The sequence below is a fragment of the Plectropomus leopardus genome, chromosome 22 (assembly GCF_008729295.1).
Source record: "Plectropomus leopardus isolate mb chromosome 22, YSFRI_Pleo_2.0, whole genome shotgun sequence".
Lineage (NCBI taxonomy): Eukaryota > Metazoa > Chordata > Actinopteri > Perciformes > Serranidae > Plectropomus > Plectropomus leopardus.
In genome coordinates, this window is record NC_056484.1 from 9,650,244 (window position 1) to 9,673,707 (window position 23,464).

General features: G+C 39.4%; 1 protein-coding gene across 1 annotated transcript in view; it reads right to left on the reverse strand.

The window, feature by feature from the left end:
• Positions 1 to 23,464, reverse strand: part of exoc4 (exocyst complex component 4) — a 153,415-nt gene that overhangs the window by 124,192 nt on the left and 5,759 nt on the right. The window contains exons 4-8 of the mRNA XM_042511086.1: positions 20,962 to 21,155; positions 17,999 to 18,108; positions 15,529 to 15,629; positions 14,835 to 14,989; positions 6,690 to 6,870 (exon numbers count right to left, since the gene is read on the reverse strand). Coding sequence (XP_042367020.1) covers positions 6,690 to 6,870; positions 14,835 to 14,989; positions 15,529 to 15,629; positions 17,999 to 18,108; positions 20,962 to 21,155 — 741 coding nt within the window. The remainder of the gene's footprint in view (positions 1 to 6,689; positions 6,871 to 14,834; positions 14,990 to 15,528; positions 15,630 to 17,998; positions 18,109 to 20,961; positions 21,156 to 23,464) is intronic.

Sequence of the window (23,464 nt, forward strand, 5' to 3'; positions counted from 1 at the left end):
TGATATCCCTTGCCTCAAGCTTGAAGTTAAAGCCCAAAGTGTCCTTGGCCGTCAAAGAAAGTGTTCTTTATACGCCCTGTATTGATTGTGTTCCAGAAACTTCAATAACCTTCACAAGTTCTGACAGAGCTCCAGCCACAGCTACTCCCACAGTACTGAACTACCGCTAACCAGTGGGGGTTCCCACCTGGAGCGTACTGCATCTAGTCAATCTTTTGAAGGCTATCTTGTTGACGGAGGAAAGGAAGATGTGTCTGCGTGTTCACTGAAACCCATTTTATTTCTCTCTGTGTCCTTGCTGTGTCCCCAACCAGCTTTTTTGATGTGAGAACATTTGTATGTGTATTTATTGTTTCAAACAAAGAAGGAAGAAGAAGAATAGAGGCATTTCTGGTGTTGAATTGTGTTTCTATGGATACTATCCATTAAAAAGGTGAGCTTTGAATTTTTAATCTGCATGTATGATAATCAAAATAGTCGTGAATATGTTGAAAGGGCAATAATTACTGTGCATTTTTTACCTGAATAGCAAAGAGAAAAGAGCACAGATTTAACATACAAACAGACCACTGACAATATTACTATTCATCATAATTGGTTTTCAGTATGATTATGGTGTTCTTTTTTGTGTTGCTGTTTACTAAGACTGCAGTGAATAGTCTTAGATTAGCTAGATTAGGGCTGTAAATAATATGACAGCAGGAAACACATATTGACGGGGGAATAGACTTTGACACATTTTTTGATGGGGGAACAGACTTCGACACAACACCATTAAAGAAACCTGAAATCTACAGCACAGAGCAGACGTGTTAATATCATGGATGTATGAAGAGAACTGGATACAGCGTTGTTGGCATGGCCCAAGTCATTGCTATGAAAGTCAGTGGCGTATGAAGCCAAGAAAGTTTAAGCATAAAATGACCCAAATCTTCCCCATCATTGGGCCCCCTAGAGCACAATAAAGATTTGGGTTGCAGAGCATCTCTGACTGCATGTGAGAATATTGATGGTAACAAAGCATTAAGTGCTCTTTTTAAAACTGTATAAAAACTCCTGGCAAGTCCAGTCGTAACATCTATCCCTGAAACAGTACATGTTGTTAATCTTCCAGGAGTTTAGCATTCACTGTACAGGAAATTATAATGTGTAGCCTTTTGCAACACAGAGTCAGAAAGTGCATCGACAAGTCAAGGAAATGATTGCAAAAACATACATGAGCAGTTGATTAAGTCTGCAGGTCTCCAGTGATTTTGATGCAGTAAATATATATGGGATGGGGGGATGGCGACGGGGGGTGAGAGACTTCACCGTGGAGATGGTAGACGTCATTGCGCTCCAGCAATATGTAAATATGACAGCGCTTTGGAGGGCAGAATAAATGTGACACATTGATTAAAATGTTGGGTGAGAACAACGTAGCCATGTCTGCGCTTCATATCTAATTAAAAGAGATCATTGTCTTCTGGCTGCTCTCTGGCAGTTCAATTCACCTCGTTTTCACTCTGCTGATGAGCTAAGAGAAGGCACTGCATATTTACGCCACTTGTATATTTATATATTTTTGGCACAGACATAGCACCCATTCTTTGTTTTTGTTAATCTATGGCAATGAATGATTCATTTATGAAGTCCTCTGAACAAAAAAGAGCAGAGGAGGAGGAACGTGATTAGAAATACATAAAAACAGCAAGAACATTAGAAACGGATGGAAACAATGCATTAAAGATATCCCAAAAGCCGAGGAAAAATCAAAGTACCAAAGAGAGAAAAGAGTTAACTGGCGAGTGCCACTTAGTGTATTTTAAAACAGGGATAGGTACCTTGACGTCAATTTGATCAAAGTTTGCTTTTTGAAATTTTCCTCTTCATTCGGAGCCCACGTCAAAAAAGCTCAGCCCCTGTTGCGCGCTTTCTTATCTCTGGCTACAGTAGAAAATGTTAATATGTGCAAGTTCGAGTCTGGTGAAGTTTCTATGATCTAGAAATCAGTTCTTTCACATGCCAGCAGATACCTCAGCAGCATCTATCCATATTTCTTTTTTTTTAAAGCGGGCTCAAAGTTCCTTGTCTGCAGAGAGGAAACCACTCATTAAAAGTGTGATTTGCACTCTGGTCACACGCTCGCAGCAGACAACGGACATGGCGAGCAGTCACCCGGCCGCAAATCCTTGCAGAATGCGCAAATGCCGAGCTAATTAACAAACTTGCACGCCTGAAACCAAACGGCCGACAAGGTCAAGAAGGTGATAAACGTCAGTAGCCGGAGACACTGTGAGGCAAATATACATTAAATAACACTCCCACTGTGTGGTCTTAATGAAGAATTCATGGAGAGGTTTATGAACTGTGATCTTTCATGAACTGTGTTACCCAATTACCTGATCACGTATTGCGACTTCCATCTCGTTAATGATTCAAAGGAAACTTGTGGATTTTTCTTGCCTGGCATCTCGTGTTGTTTTGACTAACATTTTAACGCGGAACATCACATTAAACTTGCCAGGCTGACAGACTGTCAGATGCTACTATACGATGTGTTTTTTGAAGAGGAAAGTGTATTAAACATGTATGAATACACATAAAATCCAGTCACTGCGACTTCTTTGATATAACAGACTGCTTTGAAGAAGAGGATGGAAAAAGAAAAAGGCATGGATGGAGGTAGAGAGTAGCAAAGGCATGCAGGCATGGTGTACACTCAGAAATGTAAATTCAATGATGGTGTGAATAATCAATAGATACACTCACACACATTCTACAGAAAGCCACTTGGAAAAAATTGTGAAGTAGCCTTAAAAACACTCTTCCAGCATCAATACCGCTGATTACCATCCAGTCTTCAACGCTTTGAATCAATACTTCCATGTGAAATTAAGAGCAGAAGCATCCACCAGCATTTCCGAACAGGGATTAGAACCATTACATGAATCTTGACTTTCAAAAGCTTGTTTATCTGCTCCCCATTCTGAGCCTACCGGGCCTCAGTCACACGTTGATGAACGGCGTTTCTTTGCCAAGGCCGTGTAACCGGGTGCACCCCGTGTTTCTGTCGGCTCTTGCATCTGTCTGCTGGTATGTCATGTGGAAAGGTCAACCTGGTATCTCCACCTCTTAAAGTGGAGGGGGAAAAACACCTCGCAAACGGTTTCTGTACATGTCAAAGATGTGAACTGCTATAAGTGAGAGGTGCAAGACAGGCAGGGATTCAACTGATTTAAAGGGATAGTTCAGATGTTCTGAGGAGGGTTTGTATGAGGTACTGTATCCATAGTCAGTGTATAGCATACAGTAGATGGCAGTGGGCCCTCTTTAACTAATCCTTAAAAGATTATTTTTTTAGTCTTTTACCTCTGTTGTGATAGGACAGTACAAGTCTGAAAGGGGGAGAGAGAGAGGGGGGCGACATGCAGCAAAGGGCCGGGCCGGAAACGAACCTGCTGCGGCAAGGACGTGGGGTGCCAGCTCTACCAACGGAGCTACTGGGCACCCTATCGGTTAATCCTTTAAACCCTGGATCAACATCAGTTTTCTTGTGCTTCGTTGAGACGTGTTTCACAAGCATTTAAACCTGAAACGTATGCAAATTTTGTTTAATTTCTTCTAAAAACACGGGGGAAACGGCAATCAGCAACTTGGCATGAAAAGTCCTGCAAACTACAAAAAAATGGTAAAAGTTCACCAGAAAATGACCTGAAGATTAGCTTTAAAAAAAACAGAGCAGAAGAATTATTATCATTATCAAATAACTAGGGAAAATCAGACAGAAAACTATATTTATCATAATTATATATTAAAATAGGTTAGATAATATATAGTATTTTTTGTTTTTTTATTTTTTTGCTGGCTTTAAAGTAGCGATATAATTAATAATATAATTTTGGCATTAGAAATCAGTGTCTCACATTAAGGTAACATAGTGAAAAAACTCTCATTACAGCTTGCACTTAAACTGATATTAATTTTTTAGGTACAGCAGTACATTGCTTGGCTTCCACGTCATACGCACGCCTGCTTCTCCAAACTGGGTGCATGCCAACTGACATCTACTCTGTGTGGATAAGGACCTCTTTACAAACTCACTTCAAAGAATAAAAACTATCCCTTTAACTGTAAAGGAGAGAAAAGATCTTCTGTTTGTTTCGAAATATCACTTCTAAATTGCATATTTTGCAAACGATAGTGAAGGCCTGTTACCATGGTTATTGTAGAACTGAAGATATGGTGAGGGACTAACAGAGATCACAGTTTTGACAAATGTTGTGTAGGTTCCTGCCCCTTTGAGGGTTTAAGGTGTGAGATAAGACCTGACTCAGTATCCTATAAAATTTAACAGAGCCACCGTGGGAGCTGCAGGAATTTAATTTCTCTCATTGCTGATATGCGACTCTCCAGGACGGAGTGGGCTAAACGAAGGGGGTGAAAGGGAGTGTGGGAGTTGTGAGAGAAAGAGAAAGCAAGATAATGAGATGGAGAAGGAAATTACAAGGAGCATGAGGGGTATATGCACAAGGTATTGGGAAATTGAGAGACTGTGATACAGAGGCAGCAGGAATGATGCTGGAGAAGGAAGGAGCAAGGGAAATGGAGAGTGGGGAGAAAACAGCAAAAGAGATGAGAGGAATGGCAAGAGGGAGGGTGGGCTGGACGAGGGGCTTTCATATTGATACAATCGGTCAGGAAATAATAACACGAGTGAGTGAATAAGAAAACCTCATTTCACGTAATGAGTATTCTAATCAAGAGATTACATTATCTCACATCGCAGGGACAGGGGAGAGTGAAGCCCCTGGCAACTGGGTGTTGGCAGTGATCGCATGCTGGGGACTGGCTTCATGCCTTCTATAACTACACTGGTACAGTACAGCTATTACAGCACATGCCTATGCACAATCACACCGTTGGAAACACACAAGCATGCACCTAAACATGCTTGTATTTATGAATCTATGCATGCAAGCCAGGGAAAAAAAATCAACTTATTGGGAGCATTTGAGCAGTAGTTAAAAATGCAGTGATTTTTAACATAACATAGTTCAGTCATTTTAGTTTTATAATCAGTAAACACACTGGTCTGTGCACAGAAAGGACAAAATAAGAGAGAAATCAGCATGATGGCCAATACAGATATTTAATTTTAAGGCCAATATCAGCTGATGCCAATGACGTGCCGATATTGAGCATAAGTATGTAAGGATGGACGGTCAACTCGAAAACGTAATGCCTCTGGCCTTGGCTATGGTTCGGAGGCATAAAAAACACTGAAGGAATGCTAACCAGGAGTTCATGCTGGGTACATGAGAGAAGTTTCAGCCTTTTGCAATCTGCAACCCTCACTGCTAGATGCCACTAAATCCTGCACACTTTTTTTCAAAGAAACACCTCATACTCTTTAAGAAACTCAGGCTACTTTAAATGGTGGTTAGTGGTTATTCACATGAGAAATGCTTTAGAAAAAAAAATAAATCACACAACTCCTAGACTCCCCATGAAGGACCTTTAGGGAAATGCTGTTTCCTTGAACACACACAGGAAGATGCACACACACAAACACTGATCACTTTGAGAGGAACTACTGCCACAGATTTCCCTCTGAGATTCACCATAGGTCAGCTCAACAGCTGCTCATCCCCTCAGCCAATCAAACAGGAGCAGGGAGCAAGAACCCGGCATAAATACACGCCAATTAAAGAACCTAAAATTAATCCAAGCAATCAAGCTTCCCCTGTCTTTTCCTCTTGCTACTGCTCGCTGACAGATTGAATGCCATCCATCACATCGCTGCCAGTTCCTCTACTGATTAATTTACTATGAGAGAAGGTGAATTAAATCGATGCTTTAAGACAAGCGCAGGGTGGAAAATAAATCAAGGATGAACAAATCTCCATGGCAGTGGATGAAAAATAAAAGCCTGGGGGTATGCCAGCAAGGGAAGACAAAACAAACAACTTGGTGCTGTGCTACAATATGGCCCTATACTTAAAAGAGCAATGCTATATGAACACTAAAACAGAATAATGATGCCATTTATCAAAGTAGGTTTGATTCGCATTTTCTTCATGTTTTTGGTCACAGAGATATACATCTATTATAATCTACTGGACTGAAAGACATTTCACACTTTGTTTTTGTTGTGTAATTTCCCCACCCAGATTACTAACATATAATTTATAGAAAATACTTATAGGTGTTGCTATTTAAAACTTCCTTCTTACTTCATATCTAGGGTCTTAATACTGAAAATATATTTAGTAAATATATCCAGGCTTCCTGTGCATTTCATGAATAAAATTTCAGAACTATTCCATGCCTTTTTAAGGGCCCATAATTATTTTTCAATAATTTCAGCAAACAAACATCAAGGAATAGATGGAAAGTGGGGACAAAATAAAGAAACATACAGTATTTGACAGTAAAGAAAATGTCAAACTGACACATATTAGGGCTATGAATGGTCCATGGCTACAGTAAATAAATTTGACATTGTTACATTTTGTGGATGGCTATCCATGGAAAATTACTGTTAAATATTTACTGTTGGTTTTTTTTTTTTTCAAATTTCATGACTTTTTCAGGTCTGGAAAATGTCATCAGTAAATCCATCTTTTCTTTTAGGTTTTCCATGACCGTGGGAACCCTGTATATCAACGTTCTGGTACATTTTTCAATGACATTTGCTAATATCTGACCTGCAGCACGGTCTGGATCTTGGCAGAGACATCAGCCTGCTCGTATAGTTTGATGCCCTCTTCGTGGGCCCCGCCCGGACACTGCACGGCGATCTGCTGCAAGTGGGCCAACACCACACTGTGAGCCTGGGCCACTGCCTTGAACTTATCAAACAGAAGCTCCAGCAGTTCCAGCAGCAGCCTGTAGAGGGAGCCAGAGGGGGCAGAAACAGGGAGGGAGAGGAGGATGACCAAGAGGGATGGAGAGCAGGAGAGTGGGGAGTGAAGATATGAAGAGGAGGGGAAGGAAAAAGGAAGATCAAGTGAAATTATGAGTGCTACTTAATAAAAAATGAAACAAAACAGATATGATAAATTTATTTCACTTTTGGAACACATTTATTTTTTAAGCTAGCATTCACTAGACAGTTTATTGGTTAGAAAAAAATACACAGCCTCTACAGTAAATCACCTGGCCTTGGATTTCTATACAAAGAAAGCACAAAGCCACCAAGACAGTCAAATTTGCAGGAAATTATTGGAGGAAATTAGAGGAAAATGAGACTTTAGATTGTGGTGTGACTGTTGGTGCCACATCAGTTAACAGATTTTTTTCCCTTTTACCAGCAAAGAACATAAAAAGTCTCCACACACAATTAGAGACAGCTGTTAGTGCTCGCCTTGCCTGCAAATTCACAGTATCCATTTTAGTAGCTGAAAAATACTGATGGTCATTCAAAACCGCATTTCTAGCGTGATTCAGCCAGGGTTCCCACAAATTGGCATAGGCAAAATATCAAAACTTTACATGACTTTTTAAGGACCCATGATATGAAATTCATATTGAGGGAAAGCATGCGCTTCACTGTTTCTGTGGCTCTAGCCACGTAACTTGTCTTAAAGGGGAAGGCTCGGTCATATTTAGTAAAGGAAAATGAGAGAAAATGAAATGTGAGTTTTTCATTTGTATCATTCAGTAAAAAGGTTGTTTGAGTTAATTTGCCTTATGTGACACTGCACATCCTGCAGTGTAACTGTAATTATGCCAGCTGAATCGGATTTGGCTGTTCAACACTAATATGTAACTATTTGTTTTGTCTTTCAAACAAAGTTTTTAAGACTGAATGGGCTCTGCTGGACGTTCAGCGTGAGAGCAGCATCCATGTCTGATAGTCAACAAGCTAACTGTGCTAACAGCGGGTCGCAAATGTGCAACATTTTTTGCAGACACTAGCTATCAAACAAAAGCCAGAGACTGTATAGTTTTAAGTTGCTGTGAGCTGTATATTCACCACTTCTAACAGAAGTTCTCTCCTCCTACATGCCGTTGCCTGCATGTCCACAACTGCTTGTACCAAACAGTAATGTGAAAGTCAAGAGCGCTCACTCTCCAGCAAAATCTGGAGACCAAACATCCCCGAAATCTGCACAGCAGAAAAACAACTGCTTGACTTGAAGCAATCTCAGTCGACTGAGGGTCTCTAACTGATGATTCCAATCTCTGACCTTCAAGGAGCAGCCCTAATCTACACTACTGGAAAAAAATGCAACCAGAAAATCTCACCTGTGCATGCACATCATCTTTCCTCCTCGCCTGCATGGCAGACTTTTTACACAAACCTCCATTTAAAAAACTGGTTTCAAGTCTAAATTACAATAATATGTTTGCTCAACAAAAAAAAACTTTATTCCTTTAATGGTCATTAATGGATTACTATTATAATAATAATTGTGTAATACTATATACTTTGAAACTGTGGTATTTTCTAAAATTTCATACTGTCTCGACCCCAGTTGCCTCCCCTGTAAGCCAACACACTCGCTCTTCTACCTAGCCCATCCAAAAATATAACTAAATAACACTGTTTTCCTCTGTCACCTCCTCTCTGAAGGTCCAGTGTAGGTATATAATAAAACAGTATACCAATGAGAAAAGATTAATGTGCATCTAGAGTTTTTGCTCCACCCTTATAATTTGCTTAACCTCCTGAGAGATGTATACGTGCACAGTTGCTTTTTACTAAATGATGTAATGATTCTATTTCACCATATTTATCAACACAATAAAACATATAATTATAAAACTGCTGTATAAATCCAACATATGTCTTGCTGTTGTGAGGAAAACTGAAGGTAATACTGCAGCTGTCCTGAAGAAAATGAGGAAAATAACAGATAGCAATAATTTACCCAAAAATCATTACTGAGTGCATTTTACATTACCAATTAGGTTGCCTGTTTTCATTCACATTTCATATTCAGCAGCTACTTTTCCTACAGTAATAACCGGCACCTGGGCTGGCTATTGGAGAAATAGTGAGCTGCCTGACCTAGACTCAAATGAACAGTAACTCTCATTAGTTCTAAATGGCTCTGGCTGAGGAAGAACGCACAACCCAAACCAAAAAGACCTTCCACTTGATCTGAGTGCTACACTCTGGACTGGAAACTCTCACAGTTGCCTCGTCTACACTAATGCTTTCATACAGACTTTTGCTATAGATGCTTTCTGCACAAGGACAAAGCTTTCAAAGTAAAGAGGGAACAAAGGTTACATTAACCGGGTCTGAATGAGTACCCAGTGCACACATGCCAGTGAGTGCCCACTTTATTTTAGTGGCATTTTTACCAGTAATATAAATATAGTCTTAACACTGGTCTTTTAGTACTTTTGTCAAGCATTTTAATTGGGTTTTAGTTAATTGGTGGTAAGTGAAACTTTTTTTAGAATTATTTTCTCTGCAACTGCAGCTTAAAAGTTACAGACGCTCCTGCATAGTATACCTTTATAGATCTACCTTTAATCTGGCTTTTAATTTGGCATTATGTTACAGCTTTAAATTTCAACCATTCGGTTTTATCCATAATTTATATCACTGGGGTTTATGTTATTTTATTCAGTTGACTTTTATTTCTAGATTTTATATAATTCCTTTGTTTGATTTGTTTTAAAAAAAAACCTTTTTTATTGTTACATTTTTGTTTCATTTTTATTTCTTTATTTATTTTGTTGGGTATTTTTGGGGCATTTTTTCATGTTTTATTTAGTAATAGCGTAGACAGAAAAAAAAATGGGACGGAGAGAAGAGATGACATGTAGCCAAAGTCTGTGAGTCGGACTCTAACCTGGACCACTGCTGTAATGACTCAGCCTTAATGGTAAAATGCATCATGTTTGTATAAAAGTCATTATATCAATACAGATGAGTTGAGTTGAATTGGGTAGCATACATTTATCTATATGACTACATTTTTCCTGCATCCAAGCAGTCCTCCACTTTTCTGCTAAATTTACTTAAGAAAATAGAATTATTATATTAGCCAGAAGTACAGCTAACTAGAATAAACGTTCAGGTTTCAAACCATCGAAAACAGAAGCTCTTACTGCCAAAAGAAAAACATCTTCTATTCAGTATACAGTATCAAAAGCACCTGAGCCCACACCTCATTAGTGCCAAGTCAGTACAAATTACCAGCAATTTAAATGCAAGAAGAAAAGACAGCATGCCTTAAGTTTTAGGATGGTGGCCAAGGTTTCCGGGGAAGGTCTAAGGATAATGTAGAGGCAAGATGGATGTTTCACTAGGGGGCATTTTGGTTGGCTGTCTGTCACTACACTGGCAGTAGCAGCAAGTAAATGTTATTAATGGAGAAGAAAGCAGGCACAAATCACTATGAGCTATAACTCAGTGAATGGAAGATGTGCGTGAGGCGAAGAGAGGAGCTGTGAAATGCCAAAGAGTCAAGGAATTCTCTCTTTCTCCCCCTCTCTCTCATGTATAAACATGAAGGACTGACAAGAAAAAAGGATTCACAGGAGACACCAACTTTCAGAAATTGACAAACAATTCATGGTCATGTATGCATGCATAGAGGTGGACATGCACAAAATTTATGGCTCTGACCTTGTCACTGCTTCTTTTTGTTCAGTTTCTAAACACAGTCCAACACTACCCCCACCTTACCCACACCTTACCCCTCCTTACCCCGTACACACACACACAAATAGACTGTCACACACATTAACTGTAGACAGCCCAGTCCTTCTCATTATCTCCCAGTGGAGGCCATCCTAATCCATATCGTCTGTTCTTTGAGGCCTCACTTCTCATTTCCCCTCAGGATCGAAGCTAACACACACGGCTGATGAACAGCTGGGAGAGACATCAGGGAGTGCGCACGTGGACATACAGTCCCTGACTACCTGGGCAGTACATCTGTATGTTTGCTTCATTTTAGGAGAACAACAACAGTGTCCGTATGAGATTATCATTAGGTTTGTTTTGAAACACGGATAATGAAATTATAGTAAATACTGAGTTTCACCAGCTATGTGTAAGTTCAAGCGTACTCTAGTTTGAATGAAATTCATAACACTTGACCGGTTGCGCCAATACTGAATGGACCACGAGTGATTTTCGAATGTGTCAAGTCTGAAAAAACAAACTTTATTTTGAAGTATAGTGATTTTCAGGCACAGAGCTTTTATTTTAACAACTATCCGCAACTATTTCAGAGCCCTGTTCTTGGTATTATTTGGCCTATTAACATGCTCTGCCTTTGCAGTGTTTTTCTATCACTGATATTGAAGCAATAATATGCACTTTTTTTTGTTGCAGTGCTATTTCTTTACTAACTTTTAGGTAATTGCACCTTATTCTTGCGATATGTTTTATTACATTGTTTTCTAAACCCACATGTAATCATTTAGTTAAAAAATAAATAAATTTGAATTTGTGAAAATGTATCTTATGTATGGACCTAGAATTAATGATGAGGACACAATTAGACCTCGTGGCTGAAATGATTGGGATCCACTGCTTTAGACAGAATAAAGCTCTTTACTGATTGGCCACAGGGAGTGAAATGTCGTTGTCATCTGCAACAATATTTTACGGACTTTACTCCTAACTACTGCAGTTTCAGCATATTGTTTAGTGAGGAGTTTGCACCCTAACTTAAGAGAGTTCTTAGATATAGCTGGTGCAAAAGGCTGCTAAAAACCACTGAAATATTAAATGCCAGGTCATCTTGCTGTCAGACACAAATCCACAGAGCAGAGACTCACTCACACAAATGTGTCTCTCCAACAAAAGAGACAAGCAATCAATCTTGTGATAAATGTGCTTTTCTTGTTTTCAGATTGGATTAAAATACTTTGCCTTTTATCTTAACATTCTTTGGTTATTCAAGCATTTCTTCTCTTTAAATTTGCTCTCCTTCTGAGGAATTCAGACTGGATTTGGAAACTCCAACATACCACAAAACAAAGCAAAAGGAATAAAGCTCTGTTTTTGTAATGCAAAATGAAAAGAGGGAGTTCAACAAGTCTGATTTGATGTAAATTAAACTGAACTACTCACAGATCAGTGGTGCATGCTAATAACTTTGGAACATGGACTGGCAACCTGTACGGAGTATCTTACTAAAAGGAAAATCTAGTGGAAGGAGTTGGAAATGAAAATGCACTCTGATCACAGAGGACGTGAATGAGAACATAAAACTCAGAGAGTAAAGCCACACACCGCTGTATGTGCTGTAAAGTGCTTAAGTGTTGCCTGCTAGTCTGCAGTGCTATAAAATATAGTGTGCAATATGCAAGACCATTGTTCCCCACAAGTGGTACACTGGTTGGAGTTTCCATAGCAACAAGCCTTGACTTTAAATTGAAGTGAACATAGGCAGAACTAGGTGCGTATGTATCCAAACACACACACATAAACCTCTAAGTGTTTGCCCAAATGCACCGACACAAATACGGCGTTAAGCGCTCACACACAAATGCACACGCAGGCAAACTTAAAACAATCTGTACAGAGTGGAGCTGGGAATGAGCTACACTGTGGCCTGTTACATTGAGGTCAGATGAGATTCAGCAGGCAGACCGGAGAGGGGAGGCAGACGAGGCCGGAGAGAACATCCCTGACAGAAAACAAGACGTTCCTCTTAAATGGTTCAGGATCAGTGGACTGAGACCTGTGTTTCCCTAGTCTTGCTTGCTGCATGTGTATGTCTGCAGGAGCTGATGTGACTGCTTTTAAAATGCAGCAGTCCTCTACGGCAGGTGTGAAGTTGTTTGTGTGTTTGTGTGGGTGGGTGGGTGGGTGTGTTTAACCATGACTTGTCTGGGTTTAAAGCAGCACAGTATCTGTTTTCATGGTCTGAGGCAGGCGTGACTCCAGTGCTGGCCTTTACTGTGTTTCATACCTGGTTGACTGTCTGACTATGAACACCCTGGGACTGCATTCAAAACATGTTGTCTATTGTCTTTACTGTCAGCTCTAAAAATAAATTAAAGACTTACTGCTTGTTAACATAAAAAATGACAAGTAACTAAGGGGGCTGGGCCAGTGTAAACATTTTAAGCTGATCACCGGAACGGTATACCAAATTTTACCTAATGTCGCACATGACTTCGCAGCCACTTGAGTGAAGCATAATGGCACCGTGTCCCAACAGCAAACAAGGATCTTGCCATCATCCATCGATCAAGTACGCACTTTGGTCATGTCATGTAAACAAACCACGTAGCTATCAGCTGTGCACTTAAGATCATATCGAGATGTAACCACTTATAAGATGGGTTAGTTGCTATCTTCCTACATTTTTAATATTACTTTAAAAATAGAAGACAGATGTTTTAAAATGTAATATTTACCAGAAATTCCAATTTAGCCAACAACAAGTAGCCTAATGTTAGCTTGTTATTAGCGATATTTATTTACCATGAATGTATTAAGAGACCTGGATACAGCATTTGAGACTGGGGCCCCTTTAATTTTATCCAAGTTCCTGAGTGGCGCATGAAGCCAAAAAGCACATCACTTTTGCCATAAAAGTCTATGGGAAAAAGTCTTTTTGGATCCAATGGCATCACCTGACGGATTTGGGAGTTGTAATTCTACTGTTCATGCCAGTACAAAAATTGGCTTCAAAGCCCAGAGCCTTTCCTGGGGACCTGTTATTTACCAGACTCTTTCAGACTCTTATGGATCTCCCTCCAATGATCTGTGACCTTGTTTTGGTTTCTGCAGTAAAAGGAGGACGTTTCATATAGATAATACCTCATTTATCTTTAACAAATCAGCTGTTCCTCGTCCACTGCGGCATCTTCAAAGCAAACCACAGGAATAAATATGAACAGGGCGTCCAAAAAAAAGTTGAGCTTAAAATGGTGCACAGTGTAGCTTGCGGTTATTTAAGTCTTTTGATGGCTTCTGATCCAAAATGTTTCCATACTGCAGTTTTGATTTTCTTTTAAGGCTAACTCTGCCATGTCTCTTCTTGACACCCCAAATAACACATGAACAATCTGGTAAACAACTTCATGTTGCCGTGCTCGGCTCACTCCCTGACACTTGTGGCTCTAGTTGTCACTTTTAACAAACATATTATTATGTTAATTACATTGACATATTGTTTATCACTGAAGCAACACCAGTTGAATTTAGAGCTGTGACACCATTGCCGCAGATTACCAATATAGACAACTTTTTAATTTGACAGAATGTATCATAATGCCAAAGGCTAGTTTCACCGGTTTGTACAAAATCAACCCTGTTAAAGCTTTTACACTGGACCAGACAGTCCAAACTGTGACTCTGGTGACTAAAACAAGCCATATTAGCATTTATAAACAGCTGTACTGTATTAGTAGGAATTCTCTGGACCAACCACTGGAGAAAGAGGCCACCTTGTAATTAATAACACTAGAGAATTAAGTCTAATGGGAATTCTATAACTACACAAGAATAAGCAAGCAGGCTGCTTTAATAAAACTGTTGGGGATTACAACTGACAGCTTTATTAAGGTCTTTTTCCGTGGTAACAACAGCAGTTGCATACTGCTGTTTACACTGATCCTTTTTGGAAACATGGCTGGTTCTACTTATTTTCTAACAGGCAAACATTTTAAGAAGATGGCTTTCATTTTTCTGCAGAATTGCTTTTAGTTTTTAACTTCATTGCTTTCAACTAACTCTCCATTTACTATGTATTACTATCCTCCAGTTTTCTCCATTTTTTCACTGATTTGCAGCGATCTTTGCTCTTCTGGGAATTGTTCTCCACTCTCAGGAAGCCATGATATTTTAACATTGTCTCTTCCTCCTTCGCTGTGTGTGTGCCTGTGTGTGTTTCCTTATCCCCCCTGCCCCATTACTCTACCTTGGCTGGCTCTCCTGGGCCAGGTTTTCTCCTCGCTGGTAAGCATGGTCTGCTATCTGAGTGGTGGACCTCTTGACAATCTGCTTCAGCTCAGGTTCCAGCCGCTCCATTATGGCTTTAATGGTCTCAGGGATTTTCCTCAGCTTGGCCAGAGCCTGAAGAAAAAGGATGACACAAACACTTCAAGCGAGAGCACAGAGGCTTTGAAAAAACATCATAGAACGTTGCTGAAGTGTGAAAATACATAATTAACAGCGTGTGATGTGTTCAGCAGTGTTACCCAGCTGTTGCGGAAGTCAATGTGACATCAGAAAGACGTTGGATTTTACATCAAACAGTTAAATTTTGGATGGAATGAAAATCAGTTTGACAATATTTACGTCAATACTGCAGAATTTCACAATGTGTGGACGATGACATTATGATGTTCTGCAGACTTTGAGTTTTGTTCTCCATACCTCACTACTAAATGTTGGCATGAGACATTTGAAGGACACTGGATTTTGTTTACTTATCATCAGAAGTTAAAACTAACAAAATATAAACATCATCTGTTGTCAGTATTCTATGTAAAATTGACATGGCATTACACGTTGTCCTGACATTGAATTTTGGTTACCTGACATCACAATCTAAATTCAACCAAAAATCAATGCCTAACGATGTTGTAAGCCAGCTGGGCTCATGTATTCACCTTGATGAGGATGCCCATAAACTCAGCACTGTTCTCTTCTGGATCCACCTCAGGGAGATCTGCTTGGTTCAACTCCCGCACATCCTGTTGCAGCTCACGCACTAAAGAAAGCATAAACATGCACACACACATAAGTTAGTAAAAGTTTCCTTAACATACCCGCTACATATGTACAGACCTAATAACTAAGATTCATTTAACACATTTTTAATAACAAATTAAAACAAATACAATTACAGCTTCAATGTAATAATATACAACATCTTGTCTTTTAGACGCACACACCTGCACCTATCCTGTTATCCTCCCCCCCGTTCAGGCTCTTTCCATCTGACTTAGCCACATTAGGGGCTAAATTGAGAGTGGCAGCATTGAATGATGCTCTAATTTCCATTAGATGGGGCCTCCCAATTCCCCATCAAAGCACGTTAAGAGAGTTAATGTTTATGGCAAGTTAATGGACTTTGGGTGTATTTCCTCTTTTCCCCCATTCCAACTGTAGTTTGTGTAATAATTATGACAATTACTAGCTACAAATGAGGTGCTCTAATGCTATTAGACAAAATGGCAAGCAAGGCCATTGATGGAAGCCGGCTGTTGTGTCGTGACCACAGTTGTTAGCATGACGGTACATAGACACTTACCGCCTGGGGGTTGCTAATTGCAAGTGTTCCCTTTGCATAATGTGGGGACAACTGTGGTTCAGCTTTTACTTTCAGGCATGCGGGGTAGTGCAGTGAACGGATATTTATGATGTATTAATGGTAATTTGTACATTTGCTTGTGTTTGTGTGTTTGAGGTCATGGCACATACTGTGATGGGTTGAGCTAAGTGAATAAAAAGAGGTGGAGTAAAAAATACAGAACTGAAATGACAGCTGTAGCTAATATACAAAAGCTCTGAATGGCAAGTGGGAAAAAATTCTGGAGATCCATCTTTGTAGATCTGATCTGAAATGTTTTCTGTGTGTTTATAATTTAAGCACAGGTGAACAAAAGGTTTTGCCAGGATACTTCCTTAATTTTTTCATGTGTTTAACAGGTAAAAAAGTTTAGCCAGCTAAAAAAAAGTTTGTCAGGATCATTTTTCTAAATAATTTTTTAAAATTTACATCTGTGAAAACTAGTGAAATACAACTTTTGCCATCTCTCTAAGTTCCTTAATATATATATTTTTTAAACCTGTGAAACAGTTGGAGAAAAAAAAAGGAATTCAATGCCTTGTAAGACTTTTTTTTAGATTCTGTGGGCTTCTATACTATGAGGTAAGCACATAAAAGACAGGAGCATAGACAAGATTAACAGAGAGAAATGCAATAGCTCAATCATGCAACCACTGAATGAAATAAAAATGTTAGTTTTCAGGTACACCTTTCTTTTCAGGAGCCAATCAAATGTTAAGGTCAAACTTTATTTATCTCAAGGGATAAGTAAGATAGTTAGGAAGCAGCAGCAATGAGCTCATATGTTTGTGGAAACTGAGTGGTATGCACAGGATGGAGTATGGCTGCATGGCAGCCACAGAGCTAAAAAGAAACCATGAGTCGCTAAGTTAGAACGCCAAGAGTGGGTGGTGAAAAAAAAAAAAGCCAGGCTTAATATAAAATCTCAGAAACACCAAGGGAACACCAAGTTATTGCAGGATTAACTTTTTTCATTATCTCCTTGTTTGCGTTCCTCTGTTCTCTGCCTGGAAGGAATGCAGTGCTGACTCGACGCCCCAACAACCGAGAGAGAATTCATACATTCCTGAATACAGTTATACTCTGCATTATCAGTCCCTGTTACAGCACTGGTTACCAGTTTGAGCGTAATGAATGCTGCTCCCCTGCTGTGATGACAGGGATGCTGCGTGACTAATGGTACAGACAGGGGGGGGGCAAGATGATTATAATGTGAGCGAGGGAAATGTACATTATGATCATAGTTGAAGATGTTATGACACATACTGCAAGGAGAGAAATGTGAGCTGTGTGCAAAAGTATGTGTGTGTTTGTTAATTGATGATGTGTTCAGTTCTTTGTACAATAGTTCGGATCAGCGGTTTCTATGTGCATTCGATAAAACTGAGTGTGTGAGTGTGTGTGTTTGTGAGAAGCAATACGCACCCATAATGACATGCAAATGGATGTAAGCCAGAATGATGCTAATGACTTCATTATCACTAAGGATATCGGCACAGTGAAAGTAAAATTGCAAACTGAAATCCACACACTTTGTTTTCCAAAGCGACCGACAACACTGCTTTGTTGATGTGTTTATCTCCATAGCGCTCCTAATGTATGAAATTTTAATGGAGAGCAAACCATGTAAAAAAATGTTGTGGTTTTTTTTTTCATAAAACAACCTCTTAAAATTCTCACTTCTTTTTGTTTCTCTTTTCCTTCACATAATCTTCTCGCCCTCTTTACCAAGCCACCACCCATTATTCCCTCTAACTCCCATATCTAATGTGACCTAAGGAGCGTACCGCTGCTGGATCCGGGTGTGCTGAACTGTGATGAATCCAAAAGCTTGCGTGGGGTGGACAGGCTGCTGACATCTAACACAGGCATTGGAGATGTGTCTTTGGCTGCAGAGCTGTGAAGAGGAATAAAAAATAAATAAATCCATAGACGGTGATTATCAAAATAATGTACATCATGTTAGTGAATATTATGCTTTCTGTCTCATAGAAAATATGATATTGAAACTGTATTAGGGCTGGGACACATGTCACATCTTTAACTGCCTGGCATAATCAGATGCTGGGTGCTACTCTGTGCCAACCATAGACTGTAAATACATTTTAATACCAGTTTAATCTACAGTTCGGCATCCTGAACTGTCGGCCTGAAGGCAATAGCTTAAACTCAGGGTTCAGGATGTGTGTTGGGATGTTCAGTATCTTCTGTGTCTCCCTCAGCAAAGATTCCTTATATGGAAGCTGAAGATCAACGATGTACCTTTTTCCTGACTATTTTCTGAGCTGTTTGTATAAGATATAAGAGTTTAGTCTTGAGTTGTGCCAACAGTTTGCCATACCATACCTGAATGCCAAAACAGATCACACTCTCTAAGACTGTTTGATGAAATAAAAACATGATTTTACTGTTGACACCATACAGTCTCGACAGTGAAGTCATGTTTTAGTAAAATTATGGCACAAATAACACTGCCTGCGAACTGGTTTTTATATTAGATTAGATCAACTTAATTATCATGTCATATCATGTCGCATATGAGAGCAACAGGCTCAAATGAACTTAAAAAATCTGGAGTAATCGCTTTGTATAGACATATAAAACTTTAGTATGCTGTAACAGAAATGCACTCACTAACCTGCCCTCCTCTAACAAAAACAATCTACTGTTATAACAAAAAAAGCCTTGCATCTCTGGCGAGATTGGTGCTGCTTTCCAATGAGCCATTTATCAAGCCTTAAGCCAGAGGTGGAAGCAATCCAGGTCCTTTATGTTGGGCGGTATAAACACACTGTGTCTGCTAAGTGAGTGGGGTGTATGGAGGCTGGCTTGTTGTTAGAGGCGACCCAATACAGGAAGGCCAGGACCTGTCAGCGGCTCAGTAATAAATCACTGTATCTCGCCAACCCACCGCCACCATAATTACTGCACCCCACACACACAGACACACATGTAAAAGCGCGAGCAACACTCAAACTAAATGTCATTCACAGCACACAGCAGCGTCAACAGTGTGTTCGAAGCCACTGTGCCGCATTATCACTAATAAGTTATACAGCCGCATCATGAAACTAAGAAACTGGTCCTCGGGTCATGAAGGTTTAGCTTAAGTTATTCTCCTGATGGCTGCAAAACCAACATCATGTCATAGAAACTATTTGTAGAATTCTGTCCTCGTATTTATTTACTTCCAGTAATTGGTCACTGACATTTTCTGCTAGGTTTAAAAATGGTTTGTTCATACATATATCTGTACAGCCTCTTTACAATAAATGATGGGGGCGGCTTTTCTGTCTTTTTCTGTGGAACTTCACAGCACAAAGAACAAACATAAAGAAGTAGAGCAACAAGTTACACAAGGTCTAATTGTTTTTGTCTGTAATTGGCTAGGTTTCCATACAGTAAATAACTGGCAAGTTTTCCCGCAGCAATGGAATAACTCATAATGAATGCACATCTGTACCGTAAAACTTTTCAAACAAGAAAGTGCTTTAAAGGCTAAATTTCTGTTTACTACATAACAGGCAAACAAGAAAGGCAGGGTATAGACCAAACACGCCGGCTAAAATATGTATCTTAAAACAGCTTTTTGGACCTCACTTCCTCTGTCACTCTCAACCAGGTTCTTATGTAGTATATTACTGATAACAATGTAGGAAAATGAATTGAAATATATTTGTGTTTGTATTGTGAATCCACAAAAGAATAACCACCGCTCTGCCGAATCTGATATGAATGTTAATGCAGGGTTGCTACAGCTTAAGGAAAGTTGGATTTAAGACCTTTTAATGTCACTAATTTGTAAGAACCACAATTCAAAAAGAAACAAAACAACAACAACAAAATAACAAACCTATATAACTTACAGGGGTAAGGGACATTTTCGTCCAAATTAGGGGGAGCAACAATAATTAGCCAAATTAATGATCGATTAATAGAAAAATCAACTTCGCTTATTTCAAACAGTACCAAATGCATTTTCCTTAATCAAAGCTATCAGCAACATATTGCATATACATTGACAGAACTGCATAGCCAGTTGATTGATCAATAAATTTTCACACATTTGATTAGACTGCGATTAATCAATTATTGATTAGTTGTTATCATCTATAGCCCAAATGTTTGTTGTTACATAAAAGGTAACTTTCGTTTTCTGAGTGTTTTTCACAAAACATTTAGGATTCCACTGCCTTGATTTTCATCTTATTGAGTTTGGAAAAAGTTTTTGCATGAAATACACGCTATATTATTTAAAAACAAATATAAGCTACAAATTGTTTTGAGGCTGCACAATACAATCAGAAAATCAGTCAGAAAAAAACCCATTAATAAAATCCTACTTCCCATGACTTGGCATTTTTAAGTGTTTTGAAATATATATTTAAGATACTAAGGCCTTATTTTCAGATTAATCATTTCAGTGCCATTTAAGACTATTTAAGAGAACGCAGGAAGCCTGTAATAAAGGAAACTATCAAAGGTGATGAAATCAAATCTCTTACTGTATCTAAAAGTTAGCAGCTACATTTTTTAACCACTATTTACGCTGCTGTTTAAAATACTGCAAGTTCTTGCACACGAATAAAGGCAATATTAAAACACTAACCACCTTTTTACCCTTTTTAAGCATATCAAGTTAACCACCGAGCATCCCGGATGCCATGAAAGAACTATTTTCACATTTCTGCTTTTGTGAGGACATCCCTCAAAAAGTGGTAACCATATAATTAAAGAACCCCCTCCTTACCCTGGAAGGCGAGCAGCATTTTTGTCCTTGTTCTTGTGTCCCAGACGACTTGTGGACTTGATGTAGAGGTGTCGGTGCAGCTCATCAATGAGCACAAGGTGAATGTTGAGTTTCTTGCTGTGGAGCTCCAGGCGCAGATCTCCAAGTCCCTCCACCTGCAGCAGGGGTCCTTCCAAGGAATCAACAGCTGACACCTGTGTGTGACGACATACCGGCCAATTACAGGTTATCCATAGCATTATATTTCAAGTTTCAAGTCTTTTACAGATTTTCTTCTGGCATTCACCATGACTGGATAACCCACAACAGAGAGATATATGAAAGACATGTAGAGAGCGCTAGGGACAACACATGACAAAGCTTTCACGCCTGAAACTGGACCAAGGAAACCCCAACAAATGGCAGCTCTAAATGCAACTCATTCTGTGGGCAATTTATCTGAAATTTTATAACAGGTTAAAAACATTCATCACACAGCCAGCAGAGGATCAAGGTGGGAGGGCTGTACATTCGTCATTCTTTATACTCCTACAATAGTCAGCCTTACAAATGTAAGACAATTATGCACAGGAAAAAAACACTTAGAAGATCACTATGTAGTCAAATGGAATTCTTATCCAACAAAAACAACATAAGGGCTATACAGAGACAAGAAATTACATTTATTAACCCACCAACCTGTGGTAAGTGTTCCTCTGTTGATGGGAAAAATCTTACATGGGGTCTAATGGAGATATGATCATAATGACAGTCAAATTGGCCTTTGCTTTAGATCCCTTCCATTTGAAATTACATCTTCTACTTCTGATGTAAATCAAGAAACCCAAAGGTTAATCACTGTTCAGTCAAAGCCTTATTTATCCCAATTATTCCCTTTTTATTAGGGTTAACCAAGCCTCAAAATTCTTCAATTTATGACAGTTGTGCAAGGAGCTCAATTTTGTCTCCAACTGCAAGAAGGTCTGAAACTTCACCCCATGTTTACAATGAGGCAAACAGCCACAATGACACTCAGCAAAATTATCTACATATATGGAGCTGCTTACATCAAGGTTTGCCAAGCTAAACAAACCTTTTAGCCATGTGGTGGATTCATTGCTGGAGTTTAACGCCATAACAGACAAAGGTTAAGGAACAGCTGATTTTCTTCCCTGTTGTTTCATATATGTAACCTTGGTTTGAAAATCAGATTGTGGATCTGTTTTGTTTTGTTTTTTTAATAGTCTTGGTGCCTTCAATACTAAAGAGTGTATTTAGATTGTATTGTTTTAAACACATGGTATTGTCAAAGTATCAAAGTATCTATAATCTTATTATCATGCATAATATATGACAAACATATTTCTCTCAAAAACTAATACAAAGTCTCCTCATGCCTTCCTGAGTCACACTCTACATATCTCCACATTCACCCATCCCCCTCCTTCCTTTGCTCTTTTCTCAGTTTCCATTAGCAGTAACGGCAGCGGTTGTGGCATTTTTGCATTTAATAAATCCTCATGCCATTAAATAAAATGTGCCACTCCGTATGTGTGTATTTCTGTGTATGCATTTCTGTGTGTATTTCAAGGGCACTAATGGCCAGATGATAGCACAGCGAAGAATATTTGCATGGCCAGGGCAGGCCAGAAGGGAATGGGTAGCAGGAGGGGGAGGATGCTGGGTAGGGTGCATGGGTCAAGTGTGTGTTGATGCAAATGAGAGCCACATTAGTGACAAGATGAGCTAATGCGCTGCATGATCACCCCCCTTTGGTTTAATAGAATAGCTCGGCATGCCTGCGAGGCTGTGCGTGTCCTGTGAGTGTGCATACAAACCTCCAGATGTGTCTGTGTATGATTATATGTGTGTGATTGTATAACTGTAAATCATTTAACACTTATGTGTCTGTGTGTGTGTGTGTTGGGGGGGATATCTCATTACCATTGGGCTGGGATGACAGAGGAAGGCTGGTTAACATCATTAGGGGGCCGGGCCTGTCAGTGTAATGAGGGATATGAAGCCTCTGGTGAATTTGCTTGGGAGCAACAGAGATGGTGAGAAGGACAAAACAGAGAAGAGAAGTATGACAGCTTATCAGTAAGCTCTGGGGGGGGGTGTCAACTGTTGTATGTGCACCTGGGTTTTGTGACACTACAGGAACAAGGGAATAAGAGAAGATAGAGGAGAGGAGAGGACTTTTTCTGGAACCAAAGCTGGTCTCGTTTTTAAACAAACCCATGGGGTCTTAGACTGCCATTCAATAGCAGACAGAGAGCATAGTCTGAATTCTAATTGTCAACCCTCAGAGATAAGCCTCACATAAACACACACACGGACACACACTAAATGTTATGGAGAGCGAGGGAGAGATAGAGAGGCTAGGACATTTATAGCTGGCTACTGTTTCAACACTGCAGAGTAAAAATAATACATAAATACTGCACGAGCCTGTAAGCACAAAACATTTACAGCTTTTTGTTTGAAAGACGCGGAGAAATAGAGTTTAGGGAGAGAAGAAGCA